The 16,945-nt window shown below is 45.0% G+C and overlaps 1 protein-coding gene across 2 annotated transcripts in view; it reads right to left on the reverse strand.

Annotated features, from left to right (window-relative positions):
- Positions 1 to 7,906, reverse strand: part of AP3D1 (adaptor related protein complex 3 delta 1 subunit) — an 89,539-nt gene extending 81,633 nt beyond the window's left edge. For both annotated transcript variants that reach the window (XR_002096631.1, XM_019513320.1), the window contains exon 1: positions 7,605 to 7,906. Coding sequence is in view for 1 of the 2 variants with exons in the window: in XM_019513320.1 (XP_019368865.1) it covers positions 7,605 to 7,700 (96 nt within the window). In the remaining variant the exon portion in view is untranslated. The remainder of the gene's footprint in view (positions 1 to 7,604) is intronic.
- Positions 7,907 to 16,945: the final 9,039 nt, after the last annotated feature.

Genomic DNA, 16,945 nt, shown 5'->3' on the forward strand with positions numbered 1-16,945 from the left:
AGCTCTTTACTCTCACTTTTTTGCCTTTAAAAAAATTAATAGAGCAGTAATTCTGCTGTAAAGAATTCAGAAATATTACAACTATGGATTTTTATTTGAACTCTTGGGGCTTATCTTGTGAACCATGTTTGTAAACCTAACACTGCTAACACCATGTGGTGCCATCCAGTACCCGTGAAAGGATCTCAAGCCATAGCACCCTGGTTGAGAATCAGTGCTATGAAGGTGCCACCGTGCCCTGACTTCTGCCTATCTTCAGACTAACACAGCTAATTACCTCTTTCCATTTGTATAGATTCCCTCCACTGGGATGCTGCTAACCACATGCTTCCTGTACCTTCTCCTTGTTCAAGCACATCCTTTTAATGCCCAATATTTTCATGGAACCGCACTTCTCTGAATTATCAGCACTTTTAGCATGGACCTTGATGCTGTGAAAAAGCTCATTTTTTAGAACAGATACTGCTATTTTTTAATAAACTGGTGACCACAGGTTCCCCCCACAACATTTTCTCTCTCCCTGCCTCATAACTGGTCCCACAATTCAGTCTTTCTGATGCATGTATCCAGTTTAATGCCACCCCTGCTGCTCGTTATCCCACAAAAGAAATGCAGTAAGAGGCTGAACAACATTTCCACACTAACAGCCCCGAAGTCATTTCAGTACAGGGAAAATCTTTACTAATCTGTAACCAAGAGGAGGAGCCGATTTGTGTACAAGTGATTTGCCAGGAAAGGGCAATAGTGATGGAGCCATTCTCTTCAGCACAGAGCAGAGGAGGCCGTCTTATTTAATCTCTCCCTGTGGCAGCATCAATGAGCAGCAAGGAACACAAGAACAGCTCTCGGAGGAGCCAAGCAGTGTGTCAGCAGCCTTTCAAAAGGCTCCCCACTCTCCAGCTTCTCCTTAACAGCTGTCATGGGTACCGTATCTGTCTCAGCAACACCAGGAAACAGACTAGTGATACAGAACCAGCATCTAGATCGCCCCGTTTTACAGCTTCAGCTAGGGGAGGCGTATACTCAGCAGCACGGCATTCTGGCAAAGGCCTCCTATATACAGCCACGCTCCATGCTGGCCCCAGCATTATCCTGCAGACCTGTTTGATAAATCACACTTCTAGAAGTTAGTTTTGATAATGGGGGAGTAACCAAAGCCTGAATTAATGAAGTGCCCCTGCATTAGATGTTCACTGCCTGGATGACACATGCTACTGGGCAAGAGGGACCTATGGTCTGACCCAGTAAATGGCAGTTATGTTCTACAGACATCTTTATTCTCTTTCAAAATGTCTTGAAGCTCTTCCCTCAAGCTTGCAAAATTTGTCTTTAAATGATTCTCAGGTCCTGCAAGACTTTCCAGAAGTTTGTTTTAAGAAATTATCAGTTTTCCCAGGAAGTCTCTGTGTTGGTTGTTTTAAAGCCTCAGAAGAGAGAAAGATCTTTTACTTTGGCAGATGCCTGATAATAAAGTTATGATTTACCTTGTGGCCAGAACAAGTCATTTGTCCCAAATATGCCCTATTCTGTAAGGATTTGTTTGAACTGACTGAAAGCAGAAAGCAAATGAAAGTCAGTTTTGAGGGAGAGCCGAACTTGTTCGCTGCAACAAAATTAAAAGAGGCTAAACTGTTTTTTCTGTCATTCCAAACCTCGTCTCCTGTGCAACGGGACAGTATGCCAGGGGCCCTTTCTACTTGTCCCTGTTCTCTGGAGGGCACCGATCAGCATGCTTCCCTTCCTGGTTAGCTGCACAGTCCTTATCAAACCATCTTTTGTGTATTGTTTCTAGTTCCATGATAAGTCCTTGACAAGTAACTTCTTTGCCTTTGCAGGGATTCAGGCACTGAAAGAAAATTAACAATAGCAACTCAATTCACTCAAAAGTAGGTGGAATAATGATCTCCTCCAAAGATCTTAACAGGCACATGACAAACAGTAACAGGCCTGTCAATGAACTGCATATTTCCTTACCCATAAGGCTGCTTCTCCAGTCTTCTACACTAGTTACATTTCTAGTACTTTTCAAATTACTCCTGCTTTGCATTTGCCCTTTAGTTTTCAATATTTCCCTTGCTATAGTAGCAACTGATACTGCCTACAGTCCCTGCTCAGAAGAAATTACAAATCTCAGACACTCCTCAGATTTCTCTATTGAGAATGACTTTCTTTGGAGCAGAAGAGGACTTAATTTGCAATAAGGAAAGAGCCAGTTATTCAGCAATGAAGGTGGAATTTGAGCAATGTAAATCTCTCGTCTCATGTAATAGTAGAAAAGCGAGAACACCTGCTCACTCAATCCATCTATAGCTCCTTTCAGCCGTTAAAACTACCTCCCCACACTACAGTATGGAAGACTTCTACACTGGGCCCCTGGGTCAGCTTATTATTATTACTACTCATATGTAAATGTTTTCTAATCAGAAATAAGAGGATAAAGATAGTTAAATAAAGGACTTCTTATTCCATATACTTTCTCTCTGTGGAACTCCAACTGTCCAAATTTCTTATTGTCGATTTAGATTTATTGCTATACACTACGTATGAAGAAAAATGCATTTTTTTCAATATTTTTTAGGCCAAGGTAAAAATTCCGTGAAGACTTCCTATTTCAATTTCTGCCCAATTAAAATTCATGCTGGAACAAGAAAAGATAGGCTTCTGACTACTTCTAAAGTATGACCAAGGCCAAAGACATGTGATTACTATACGACAGTTTTAAGGAAAAACAATTAACTGGCAGGGGAAAAAAAATGAAGACCTAATCAAAGGAAAAGTATAAGAATAATTTTATCATCTGGGTATACTGCAGATATTCACACATTTTTATGCAGATTTTGTTTACCTAGCAAAGAATACCACAAAGTTTTATTCTATCCACAACTTGTGCTTGAAGAACACATTTCCTAAGTGAGCCAAGAGAGGCCAAAAGGACATGAAGGCAGAACAGGGCAGATTATTTGCCTTCCCTGCTTGCACGTCAGCTTTTTCCTAAAATTTTATACTGGTAAAACAGAAAAACTGCAGGGATTAGAATATAGCTGCATATATTCCTTAATAGTAAAGCTGACCTGCTGAACTAGCAAAGTGTCTAATACCTTTATGCCACCTCATCCCAGCACAGGGGAGGAAAAATTATGCTGTTGCAATAAGTTGCTCAAGAGTCTCCAGAGTAGCCACTGATTTGGGGTATGTCTTCACTGCAAAGATAGCTTAGGCTAGGACTTGGGTGCTGCCCCCTCCCTTATTCAAATACAGAAACCACACACCTGAATTTGGTGGTATTGTAAACCCAAGCTACCTGGCTTGGCTTTGGACAAAGCCTAGAACTCAAGGACTGTTTGCATGTCAGGAAAGAGCCACCCCCTTTGTAACTAGGATGTAGGGTTAATCACTGGAGTGCTGACAGCCCTCCCAAACCTTCCCACAACTTCTCCCCCTGCCCAGGACAGGTGCTGTCACTGGGAAATAATCAATACCTCAGCTTCTTGCAGGACCAAGCATCATGCAGTGTGTCCACAAATGCCCCAGCAATACAAGGTGAATGTGGTATTAATGAGGACACAATAACTCAGGCCCAACTACAGTGGGGCTGCTCACACCCAGATGCGAGTGCCAGTCTCCCAAGCTAACCCTGCTGTGAAAACATATCCTTGGTGTTTGTCAGGGGAACAGAGATACTAGTTTAATTAGCCTGTGTGAGTGATAGCAGATGACAGCTCCTGCAAAATGCGGAGCTGCCCTAGTCAAAGAAAGGAGCTAATGAGGTTTATTTCAACCAGAAAACGCTGTGCAGCCTGACAAGAAAAAAAAAAAAAAATGCCGTTTCCTGGCATTTCAGTATATGGATCTTAAAGGTAACTCATTCTCCAGAAGGTAAGTATCAGTGCATATAATAGAAGTTAACAAAGAAAGGATTGTGCTATAGAAAGTATATCCAAGCACTCAGATAACAGCCAAGCCAATCCCTTCATTCCATTCAGATATTTTTATTTAACATCCGCAGTACGCTCTGCACAGAGGTTGCTATTTCATGGAAAGACGGAGACAGGCGGAAATGTAACCAGCCCCACAACATTCTCTTGCAAACTTCAGCAAAGTTTTTCTCACATATTTAAAATAAAATGACTCCAACTTTAGGCAGTAGCTGGTTGGTAACAGTTTGCTATTACACAGGTCCTGCTTTGGCAGAACTGGAGGAAAATAACGTGACGCCAATCATTAATGCTATACAATGAAGGCAGAGGGAATCTAAGCTCTGAAAACCTTCCAATTCTAACAGAAGCACTTTCATGTTCCTGCTCAAAGCAGTGAGAAGTCTGCTCAGGGGGACAGCCAGCATTTGTCAGTTCTCCCAAGTTTTGCATCTCACTGAAAAGTAATGAGATAAGTAAAGCCCAAATAACCGAGCAGGGCATACTTAGTTCAAAATACTGTATGAAACCCATGAAACTGGCTTCTAAAAATAAAACAGCTTTAGCAAGCAGGACAACAAATCGAAAGATCTCTTATGTTGAATGATGAAGTTATACTTGCTAGACATTTTTGAAAGGAGTCACTGCCTAACAACTCTTTTCGGACGTGGTTGCTACTAGTACAGTCCTACTCCCAGCACAAATAGGGGCTTAAGTTATGACTGAGATTTTTGAAGCTTGTTTGATGCAGGCAATTAACTCCCAATGATGTTCCAAGAGACCTGGATGCCTAAGCTCTAGTCTTTCCAAAGCATGATGTAAAACCATGAAGAAATCTCTTCAGTCCCCCCCAGAGCAAGACCTAGTGATCCCCATTTCTAGGGAGTTTTGTCCAGCAGTATTTTAGTAAAGAAAGTGTAACGGTCCCATGCATTATGATTAGTACAGACAGCCTGACATTAGACAAACCTGCACAAAGAAAGAAGGAAGAGCCATTTTAAAATACTTCCTTACTTTTTGTACATAAAGACTTTTGCTAACATATCCTACCAGTTCTGCCCTTAAATAGCAGCAACAGTCAGAAGACGAGTGATGAAAAATGTTAGATGGAAAAAATCCTAGACAAGGCCAAGAAATTACCTATATTTATAAAGCTAAATGTTATCAAACAGCAAATACAATGACTGCCACCAACAAAGAATGTGTTCGTGTTTATTACTAACAAATCCATTTTTGTAAACGTCTGGTGGTTTGGAGAGATTAAACCTTCAATCTGACCTTTAGACTAGGAGTTTTGAGACAAGACAGTCTTATGATTTACCACTAGACTTATCAGTGTCTCAGAGATACTTCCTAAAACTTTATAAATAAAAGAAGAGCCTTCATGGCTACTATTATTACATTTAGATTATATTGCATTGTCACCTAAACACTGAAGGAAAATAAATAAATAAATAAATAAATAAATAAAAAATCACTCATATATATCACTGCCAGTTGTGAAACTATTTCAGTCCCTAGCATTTAAGCCCCATTTAGCTTTGGGTAAAACTGTTCTAAAAGTCACCTGAAGTGGGAGAAGGAAGACAAAATACTTTGCATTGTTCAGCCCGGGGTCACTGAATGATTATGTAGCACCTTTAATGGTGTCCAAAGGAAGCATATATTATGGAGTATACACAAAGAAATACAGCACCATTAACAAACGCACAATTCAACTGATCACGCATCCATACAACATATGTGGCTTTATACTGAACACACAGATGCCAGTGCCAAATATTTATTTCAGAACTGAAAACAATACTCAGTCCTGCCATAAAGTCCTAGGGCAGTGTTTCCTGACTTTTTTTTTTAAACATAAGGCTCCCCTTGGAAAATGCCAGCTCTTAACTTTCACTTGTTTCTTGAGTCCAGAAAAAAAGAAACATTTCTGCTGCAAAGAACTCAGAAGATCACAACAGATCAGGATGTTTCTGACAGTGTGGATTCATATCTGAAATCTCTGGGTTTATCTGGTGCATAAGATGTAGGCATCTGCACGTCTAACGGTGCTAATATTGCACAGCACCACAGAATCTGCAACACCCTGGTTGAGAATCACTGGCCTAGGGGCAGCATCAGAATCCTAGGAGCTTTCAGACTATCCCCCCAGAACTAAGAGAAAAATGTACACAGCATATATAGTATACAGTGCTCAGTACCTTACTGGGCCTAACTATATACTAGGACATTGAAATGCACACAGAATTATATAGCAGGTGCTTGTCTATCTCCAGTTTTGGATGGAATAACAATGGGTCAAAGAATTGGAGCTAGACTGTTTTCAGGGGTGACAGATGACAAACCAAGGAGCAATGGGCTTAAGTTGCAGCAAGGGAGTTTTAGGTTGGATATTAGGAAAAACTTCTCACTAGGAAGATGGTTAAACACTGGAACACATTACCTAGAGAGGTGGTGGCATCTCCATCCCTGGCGGTTTTTAAGGCCCAGACTGACAAAGCCTTGGCTGGGATGATGTAGTTGGGACTGGTCCTGCTTTGAGCACGGGGTTGTGACCACCAACCCTAATTTTCTACAGTTTCTATGATGAACTGCACCAGCATAGTAAGGAGGTAAGTGTTCACATGACACGCTTTGAAATATACTTTTGAAATGATTTAATGAATGCTATTGGTTTAATTAAATCCAAGAGGTTGCTGGTTGTTTTGCTGTGAGGGGCCCTGCAAAAAGACCCCAACTATATCTTCCTACACCATCAAATCAATACCAAACAGCCTTTAAACTGCATTATGAAATGGAAATATTCAGAGGTATACACCTCCGGTAGACACCGTCTTGTATTGTAACGTATCAGCGCATGACAATCAATTCTGAAGCTATCTGAAAGTCAAACGTTTATGGACAGGTATACCGCCTTTCATCCTGACAGCAGCAGCGATTTAACAATATCACACACAACCCAGCTGTACTTTTCCCAACCAAAACATATGATTTATGAACACAACCTATGATTTGACTGCGTATAAGCGACAGCTTTCCCACAGCTGAGACCACCTTGAGATTTCATTCAATCCTGATGTTACAATGATACACTTCTGCCTTCCTCCTGCTGCTCCGGGACATCCCAAGCTCCCCAGCAAGATGCTCGTTCACGCACAGTCACTCAGGGAAATGCTTCACAAGAAACTTTCTAAAGCTACATTTAGACTCGAGCAGCTTCCTCGGCATCCTGGCCCCCACAGTTCGACCGGACCATTTTCTTCTCAGATAAGCCCGTCCTCCGTGCCTCGTTACTGGCTTTCCGTCGGGGTCCCCCCGAGACGGCTCATCAATAATCCACTAGAAACTATTGAGTGGTGACATCCAAGTCCTTTTCATCTTAAATAAACCGACGGACAGGAGATACAGGGGACTACAGCGAGGGGATACGACGGAAGCAGTTTAATTACATCTGAACCTATTTCCGTCAGGCGCCCACCTCCCCACCACACGCAGTCCTGGGGGTCTCCCGCAGACAAGGCTCCCCCCCTCACCACGGCCTTCTGCTCCCTTCCTCCTCTCCACCGCGGCCTGCACCTTCCCCGCCAACGTCCCTTTTCCCGCACCCGCCGGAGGGGGGTGGTGGGGGGCTGAGGCCTCCAGGCACAGGCTGCAGAGGAGCCGGAGACGGCCCCGGCCCCGGCTCACCTCGTCCTCCTTGTGGTTGCGGATGCCGCGCACCAGGTCCTGCAGGTTTTTGTCGAACATGCGGTCGATGCTACCCTTCACCATCTTCAGCGCCATCGCGGCGGCGGCGGGGCCTGCGCTCGGGCGGGGGGGGAGAGCCGGACCCGGCCGGGGGTTGCTGCTGTCGGGTGTCTGCAGGCGGAGCGCTCACATCCCGGACGCCGCCAGACGGCCCGAGCCCGCAGGGTAGTGGGGAAGCAGAAAGCGGCGGGGAGAACCGCTAACGGTGGCTGCAAGCTCCGCTCGGCCTCCGAAACCCGACAAAATGGCGGCCGGTCAGCTGAGGCCTCAGCCCCGCCCCCAGATCTGGCCACGCCCACTCCGCCCTTGCCCTGTCAGCCTCTTAGCCGGCCTCCACCCCCTGCGCCCTAGCCCCGCCCCCTCGCCTTCTAGCCCCGCCTCTTTTCTACGTGGGTAGGCGTAACTGTTCCCTCTGGCTCGTAGCCCCGCCCCCTCAGAAATCTGGCTTCACGCGTCACGTGGTTGCCGGCGCCTGCGGGGGGGGGGGCACGTGATCGCTTGGAGGAACGCCCTAGCTTACGTAGCTGCTGAGGGGGGTCGGCACCAGGGTTGTGGCGCGAAGCTACAGCTGCGGGGCAGCGTTATCGTGCAGATGTGAGGGTAGCGCGTCCTCCTCGGCACGGGGATGGGAGAGCTAGGGAAGGGCCCTAAGAAGCAGGAGCGCTTCCCAGGCGCTTCCTGAGGAGAGACAGGCAGGGCTGGGCCTGTTCCCTTGGGAACAGAGCTACTGGAAGGGGGCATGAGGGGCTTACAACAGTGGCTTCCTTCCAAGCTAGGGCCTGCATGTAGGATGTCTGCCAAAAGATTTTGGAAATATCTGAAGCCCCAGGTCGGGGTGGAAGCTGTTTGCCGGTAGTAGGGCCGCTTATGGCTCTGGACAGCCTCACGGATTTGGGCTTGATTTGCCCTGGAATATGAAAAAATTCTTAAAAAAAAAAAAAAAAAAAAAAAAAAAAAAAAAAAAAAAAAAAAAAAAAAGTTCCCAAACTGGGGGTCATGACCCTGAATTTGGTGGCAACATCAGCAGATGGGGCAGTGGGTTGGGAGTGAAGGGGTCATAAATGGGGTCATCTGAGGAAAAGCTTGGGCAATACTGGCTTCTCACATGGACTCATAGAAAAAGAGCTGGAAGAGATGTCAGGAGGTCACATCTGGTCCAGCCCCCTGCTCAAAGCAGGACCAGTCCCAACTACATCATCCCAGACAAGGCTTTGTGTAGCCGGGTCTTCAAAACCTCCAAAGACGGAGACTCCCATCACCTTTCCAGTGTTTCACTTTCCTAGTGAGAGAGTTTTTTCCTAATATCCAACCTAAATCTCCTTTGCTGCAACTTGATCCTGTTGCTCCTTGTTCTGTCATCTGCCACCACAGAACAGTCCAGATCCATCCAATTTGGATCTCTCCTTCAGGGAGCTGAAGGCTGCTATTAAATCCCCCTTCAGTCTTTTCTTCTCCGAACTAAATAAGCCTAGTTCCCTCAGCCTCTCCTCAGAAGTCATATCCCCAAGGCCCCTAAAACATTTTTGTTGCCCTCTGCTGGACTCGCTCCAATTTGTCCACATGCTTTTTGCAGTGGGGGGCCCAAAACTGGGTACAGGACTCCAGATACGGCCTCCCCAGTTCTGAATAAAGGAGAGTAATCACTTCGCAAATGTAACAGTGAAGAGAAAATTCATAGGGATTTAAAATTGATTCTCTCCCAAGACGAGCAAAGAATCACAACACAGAAGAGGAAGCAGTCCATTTAAAAAGAACACAAGGCAGACATTTTTCCACCCAGCGTGTCATTAAAGGGGGGAACCCATTGCCATCAGATGTGGTAGAAGTTGACCATTGAGCCAGATTCTATATGGACTTGGGCGCATTCTTGGAGGAAAGGGGCATTAGTCGCCATTGATGGGTATGACCTCTGAATCATAACTTCCTAGACCCTAAATGCTGGAGGCTGCAACTGAGAGAGGAACAATGGGAAAAACCTGTAGTCAGATGCAGACAAAACTCTCGGGCTAAAGGTGATATCTTTTATTAGAGCAACTAAATAGTAGCAAAAAAAAAATTCTTTGCAAGCTTTTGGGTCCAAACATCCTTCGTCAGGCAGAGGGTAAAAGTTCTCCCAGGTAGAAAAGAAACTTCATCTTGCACAGGGGAGGTAAAGGATGGTGTGGTTCCCCTGGCTTTCAAAGACCATTTTTTAAAAAAGTTGCTGTGTGAATATGCAGGTTAGGCAGGGACAAAGCTCTAGCAGGTTTCTTCCCTGAAGCTGTCAGATGTCAGGCGGGGAGTTGAATTCTGCTTATTTCCTGTATAGCAATGGAGTTTACATTTCACTCTCCCTTTGAGCATCTCTTCTTTGCTGCTGTTGACACAGGAGACTGGGCTAGATGGACCTACAGTCCCATGGGCTGTATATTTGGCAACCCCTCTCCCAGTAAAGGATTACTCTTACCCCCTTTCAAGTCAAAAGAAAAGCTCATATTTATTTGAATGGGTGAGGAACAAGCCTTGGAGGATTGTGAAGGCTCTTGGTTGGAAGAGAATCTGTAGTGAATCCTCTAGGATGGTGCTTCTCAACCAGGTGCGACTAGATGTTTTAAAGGGTGCTGTGAGGTGTGAGGAGATAAGTGAGGTGTTAAGAGATAAGCAGATAATTAAGCATATAAGCACAGGCTCAGGCTTGTCCCTGCCTGGATGATCCTCCCCTTCACTGCCAGATCCCTCTGCAAGGAGGTAAGCCCTGTAATCTGTAAATTAGTTTTTGAAATTCACTCAATTCACAAAAGTTATAGTGGGGTGCTTCAAGTCCAGTGAGGGGTGGCTCAAGTTCAGAAATGCTGAGAACCATTGCTTGAGGAAAATCAGAATTCACATTCCTTAAGAATGTGACCTGAAGAAGAATGCATTGTATTCAAAAGGGTTTCTAAGTCTGTGCTAACTGTACAGCTGGTCCAGTGAAAGATACCAGCCCCAAAAATCCATTCCTGCTATTCCTAATATTTAACAATGATGGGACTAAAATGGACCCAGTGTTTCTTTGGTTGTGTAGATCACAGTTAAACATATAAACTGCAGACTACACAATTTAGGTGCAGAACTCAATCTGGGTTTCAAATGCCCCAAACTCTGAGGACCTAGGGGATTTGGGTCCTGTCAGAATTGGGCCATGGACTTTCCTATTTGCTTCAGCCCATTCTGAAGATGAGAGCCAGAACCAAAATCTTAGAGCCCTCCATCTCCAAACTTTGGAGGGCTTAAAATCTGCTTGGGAACAGCCTTAATTAAGATGCTAATCCTAACTGTAATCATTGTTATTTGTCAACATCCAAGGACCTTCCCCTTCGCAGCTCTGGGTCACATTGTACCTATCTAATGTTAGCGCCGATGTTATGTTATAAATAACGTCACCTTCTGATTTTGCTGACATAACTTTCTAGCAAGCATTCTCTGGAGATAAATGCAAAGCATTAATGTCAGTACAGTATCTCCTCTCACCTCCCTCCCATCCTTTTCATATTTCAGTTACAGGTTCCAGTATGAGCAATTCAGCATTTGTAGGAAGACTCTAAGTCTTGCTGTTATAACTCAGTGGAAAAAAGATACCAAATGCATAATGAGCCCTGGTTTTCTATTTCTCAGGATAATGGGAACATCAAAAGCATGACAATTATAAACCATTAATTTTCTGATAGAGATGGGCCTGAGTTAGTGCATTTAGATCCTAATCCAGTTTCTTTCCCAAGTTCAAGAACATATGGCCTCCATCTTTTGGTTCAAGGCCATATCTTATATTGTGTATGTAGTATGAAAATTCCACCTTGAAGATCAGATTGGATCTTAGCTTTAATTTAAATTAAACACCAGTCTTTAACCAATAAATAAATAACGATCAGTTAACTGCAAGAGGCAAATTATCCTGGCCTCTTGCATATTGCTTGAACTATCACACATATAACATCACTCCGACACTACCACTCAGTTAACTAAGTAGTTTGAGCAAATAATTCATATATGATTTATTAAAACAAAGGATCAGATAAATTAGAACTAAGAAATTCACATAAGAAAAGGCTGATGAGGTCCCAGTTGGATTGGTTTGCAATATTTCAAATGTTGCTATTTTGATTTAGAAGCGGGGAGAGGAGGGGAATAGATATAGCTTCTGCTATAGTTTTCCCCATGTTTTGACCCATAGTCCCGTATAATCCCTCTGTTCATCCGTTTCAAAATGATTCTCTATACTTTCCTATCTGGACCTTTCTCCAGTCTAGCTTAAAATGGACCAGATGACTTTATCAGTTATGTAAATTGATATCCCCACGTAACCTGATGTGCAGGAAAGAACATGAAAGCAGCAATATTAGGACTGAAGGTCAAAATGTGATCTTCCACAAAAGCTGCATTAGGGCTGTCATCCAACAAACCACTTAAACATGTGAGCAACTTTAGCAATGCAAGCAGACCCATGGCAGACAATAGGATTGCTCCCCTGCTTAGAGATACACACATCCTTAAGTGCTTTGCTGGTCCAGTGCCTAATTCCTTTGATAGGCCCTATTGAAAAATGTGTTGTATGATCACCATGACATGGTTAATTTCTAAAAGTCTGCTGCTTCTAGGAACAGTGAGTGTCCAACTCTCTGAGGCAGTTGACACGTGGCAGATGTTAGTCTCACAGCTTACCCGGTACTGGAAGGTGCTCGGGTATTACAGTGAGGAGCGTAGTATGCAAACTAGAAGAGAAGAGGTGATGGGACCTAGCACTAACCAAAGAGAGTTTCATTAACTCCTGTGGGCTCAGGCAGACATGCTGCTGTTACACAGGTGTCAGGCTTGGATAGAAGGGTTAAAAGAGGAAATAGTGCAAGTAGGACTTGGCTGAGGAGAGCAGACCTACAGCTGGGCCAAGGAACTGTCAGACAGTCAGAGTCCCCCTGAAGAAAGGCATGACAGGTATAGGACTGCTGCTGGTTTGAGTGGCTGCTGTCTGTCGGAGCCCCTCCTTGAGCAAAGCAATTCTCTGTGGAAGGTAGGCCAGCTTTTGAGACTCCTCTCCTTTTGTTTTGTTCCTGGGGATTTGCCTGTGGTTGGACTGAATGATGTCTGTCTGAAGGGGGTGATAGGTAAACCCCCCTTGTCTCTCTGCTTCACACAGTTGGCTTGGTAATTGTTTGCCATGAGACCTGGGGTGATGCAGGTCATATTGAACTTGCCTGCTGCTTGGGGATAGTCTATCTCAGTGGTGGGCAATTATTTTGGGCGGAGGGCCACTTACCAAGTTTTGGCAATCTGTCGAGGGCCACATTTCCCTCTCCGGCACAAGGAAGCAGGAACAGCCCCATGGTCCCAGGCCAGAGGCCTCCGCTAGGCAGGGGCTTCTGTTTGGGGGGCAGAGCTAGATGGGCCTTGCTGCTGGGTCCTGCTGCCGGCTTCCCTTGTGTCCTACTGCCATAGGCTCCTGTCATCTTTGACAGGCAGCCAGAAGCAAATAAACGTTACATTTTCTAAATTTTTTAGGGGCCCCTGGGGCCACATAGAATGGCCTGGTGGGCTGGATCTGGCCCTTGGGCCGTATTTTGCCCACCCCGGTATATCTGCATCCCTAGGGTCTGCTGCACCCAAACTCTCAACTACCATCTGCTACCTTAGTTTTATCTAATACTGCTATAAACTGGGGAGGCGTCATCTCCTGCACATGAAGAAACTGAGGCCTGGAGACCAAGAGGTAGAACCACAAAGGGACACATGCATGAGCCACAGTGCCTAACAGCAGAGAAAGAACTGGCCCCCTTGGGTTGTTGCATGGCTAAGCCCATCTCCATTTTTATGAGTCGTACAGGAATAGACACAGATTTGCTGGTCTGCAAGAGACTGTGCAATAGGTTCTCATCCTAAAGGGGACAGAAGCAAAGACTTAGCTCTTCAAGATACTCCAACCCTACACCAGTGTAAATGAGATCTGATATGGCTCAGTACATATTAGTAAGGAACAAACATGTTGAAAGCATTTTGTTCCTCGTGACAGCCTACTTCTTCAACCATTACTCGCTGGAGCAGGCTCAATTTTTGCAGAAAGCTATACAGGCCCTTATCTTGGGTGGGGAAGGATCATTTACATAAGGAAAAGGGTGCCAGGGTGCAGTTTAATTTCTCTGAACAAACAATCACTTGCTAAACTGCTCCAGTACACACAGAGATGACCTTTACAAAACTGATTTCTTGTTATAAATAATGTCACCCCTGTCCCAGCCAATATAAAGGGAACTGAGCTTTGAAAGAGAGAACAAGGGCCTGTGGTTTGAAAAGGGCTTTGTCAGGAGGGGAGGTCACACTCTACAGCAGCATGAGTTTGTCTTCAGAGTGGAAGAAATGTTGACATATCTCAGAGGGACAGGTTTTTTTGCAGGTGAAAGGATTAAAGGTCACCTGATGAAAGGTGTAAGAGCAAAATATGGATAAAAGAATTGTATAATTCAGCATCCCAGGCCCAAGGTCAAGATGCAGTGGGGAGGTTCATGCATTTGGCATTGTGCTCCTCAGGCATCATGAGACAGCTTTTGTGACTTTACCAGCAGAAATCAGGGGTGTGGGTGGGCAGATTTTCAAGTGCTCAGCGCCAGAATTTCAGACATGTGGCTGCCATACAGACACTAAAACAAGCAGCCAGATTTTTATACTGCTCAGCATTTTGTTTGCTGGGCTATCGCCAAAATTAGGTCTTCATTGATTACAGCGTGGGATGGGGAGTCAGAGAAGCCTGTGCTGCTCCCAGCTCCTGCAGGCAGGCTTCTCTAGTAATTACAGCATGTAACTGGGAGTCAGAACTTGTGGGTCCTGATCCCAGGTCTGCTGCTGACTCACTGAGTCACTCTAGGAATATTGGTTCATGATCTCATATCTCGCTTTCATCGGGTGCACAACAGAGTAATGAGCTAACCCCACTGCTAATTGAATTGCTTTGCTCTTGCGAAGCTGCTATAGCCAGGGAGACACCAAAGGGCTGCATGAGCCTCCACTCATTCAGTTCAAGGCTGAAGTCTCTGCCCTGAAGATGGGATGTTCTGAAGAGGGAGAGGCCAGAGTAGACCATACCATCCTCATACAAGCTCCCTGCTGGCACAAGCTCCATTTGCAATGGAGTATAACAGACCCAGGACTCTCCAGTCTTGTGTTGAGAACTAAGGAAAGGCACAAGCCACTTCAGCCTATAACAGCAATGAAGCAGGATGACAGCCCCTTGGATGGGACATGTAGGGGAAAACAAGCCAGTTGATGACATCAGTACATGGAACATGACAGATTTCTCCCTTAAAGTAGAGGAGAGGGAGCGGCTTAAAAGAGATGCCTGGCCTTGGCAGACCCAAAGCCCTCTAGCCTCCAAGAACTGCAGGAGGGGGCACAGTGGAGGTCTGCCTCTAAATCTGGCTTCTTCCACTCCCCATGTCCAAACGCTGCCATATATTAAGTCATGAGATGGGATTCAGGACTAGCGTATAAAGGATTGACATGACAACTCATTCGATAAATGACGGAAAGGCTTTATTTACTACAACTATTCCCTAAATAATGAACCTAAAGCAAAGCACAGTCCAGTATATTTAGCTGTAAAAGTGATAGTATCTCACCAATGCAGGCAAAGAGGCAGCCTTGGTTTTGTCAACTTCTCAAGGCATGGATCCGTTCACCAGAAGATCAGCCGGGCGCACTAGCGGTTCTTGTCAGAATGATTTCTCATTCTTCAAGCATGCCCTGTTATCTGCTTCATTCTTCTTTTATGCCCTTTCGCTCAGCATCTTCAAAGCGTTCCTGTAGTTGTGTAAATCAAGAGAGAAACCCGAGCAATAATTAACAGGAAAAGCCTGTTACCAAACTGTTCATTATTGGTTATCAGAAAGTCCCAATTTTGATTGAATGGCCTTCCTCAATAATAGGAGGTTATCAATCTCTACTGAGCTGGAACGTATCAAGAAACTGATTTAACAACCAGGAAAAACACAAAGTTTCGAGGAGTTGTCCTTGGAAGTTCAGGAGAACCACTGAAGCAAAGCAAAAGTAAATCAGGAGGAGACACCTATCAAAACCCCATGGAGAATGTCTCTTCCTGCACATAAACATGCATTAATTGTGAAAAGAAATCATTTACTATAATCGTTAATCAAGGAGAGACATTTCACACAGTCACATACCAGACACATAGGAGCCTACTTAAAATCATCGTAGGTATAGTTAGGTAAGCTGGAAGTGATGCCTCATTATTTCTTTTCAGAAGGTCCAGCTGCAAACTTACATACCCCCTTGCACTATGCAATTGTCATCAATATTTTGTATTTTAACTTTTGTGAGTAGGCCCAGCTCAGCATAAGCTTCCCAGTCATCACGTACCAGCACAGGACCCATCACTACTGTCCACACCCAGATTTTCACCAGCAGATATAAGTGCCTACCAGCCATTTCCAGCTGCCTTGAAGTCATTTTGTGCTGCCTTCCTTAGTGGGTCCAAGAACTGGACTATAAGTGAACCATCTTTTTTACTTCCACCAGTGGTGGTCAGTAAATCAGCCCAGCAGGAGAGTAACATGCTGTTCCAACCCATGTTCCAACATGGGTTGGAACAGCAGTTCGCAGAGCAACCAGGCTGAAGAAGCTTTTCTATCAGTTCAAGCTGCAAGAAACTCAGTTTTTCTTCAGCATAGCCATAGAACAGGCAACCTCCCCATTATCAGGTTGAGCCCTGGCAGCCCTGCCTTGCTGGGCTATGGCATCATGGGGTTTCAAGGTGAAGTGGGATTTCGGGACAGCTCATTACTCACAAATAGCATTTGAGCCCCCGCACAGAGAGATCAGGGCCAGATGGGAATCCTGGCCCCACTCGTGGTTTCTCTTATTGCACAGTAAAGGCCCATCGTTCTCTGTCCTGGTTGCAGTGACTTGCTGCAGGGACCTCAGCTGTGTTCTGGGGGTTTCTCCTCTCAGCCGTTCCTGGCAGATCTGGTTCAGAGCCACCTGTGGGTGTATGGCCCACTTTTGGTTTGATGCCCGTCGGAGCCCTGTAATGCCCTAACCTGTTGACCCCAGAGCCCAGCCCAACATTTTCTGCTAGTGCAGGCGCAGCGAGCAGGAGGGAATGTGTCCGAAGAAGCAGTCTGCAGCTTTGGGGGACAAACTAAACAATGGCATCCATTTCTTCCCCATACAAAAAGCAGGGAGTCTGGAATCTGCGGTGAAGGCCAGCTTCCCACTGGAGCCTAATGCCCCAACCAGGAGTGACAGTGGACAGGTGTCCTTGA

This window comes from Gavialis gangeticus, unplaced genomic scaffold (genome assembly GCF_001723915.1).
Source record: "Gavialis gangeticus isolate Ggan-Ray unplaced genomic scaffold, GavGan_comp1, whole genome shotgun sequence".
Classification (NCBI taxonomy): domain Eukaryota; kingdom Metazoa; phylum Chordata; order Crocodylia; family Gavialidae; genus Gavialis; species Gavialis gangeticus.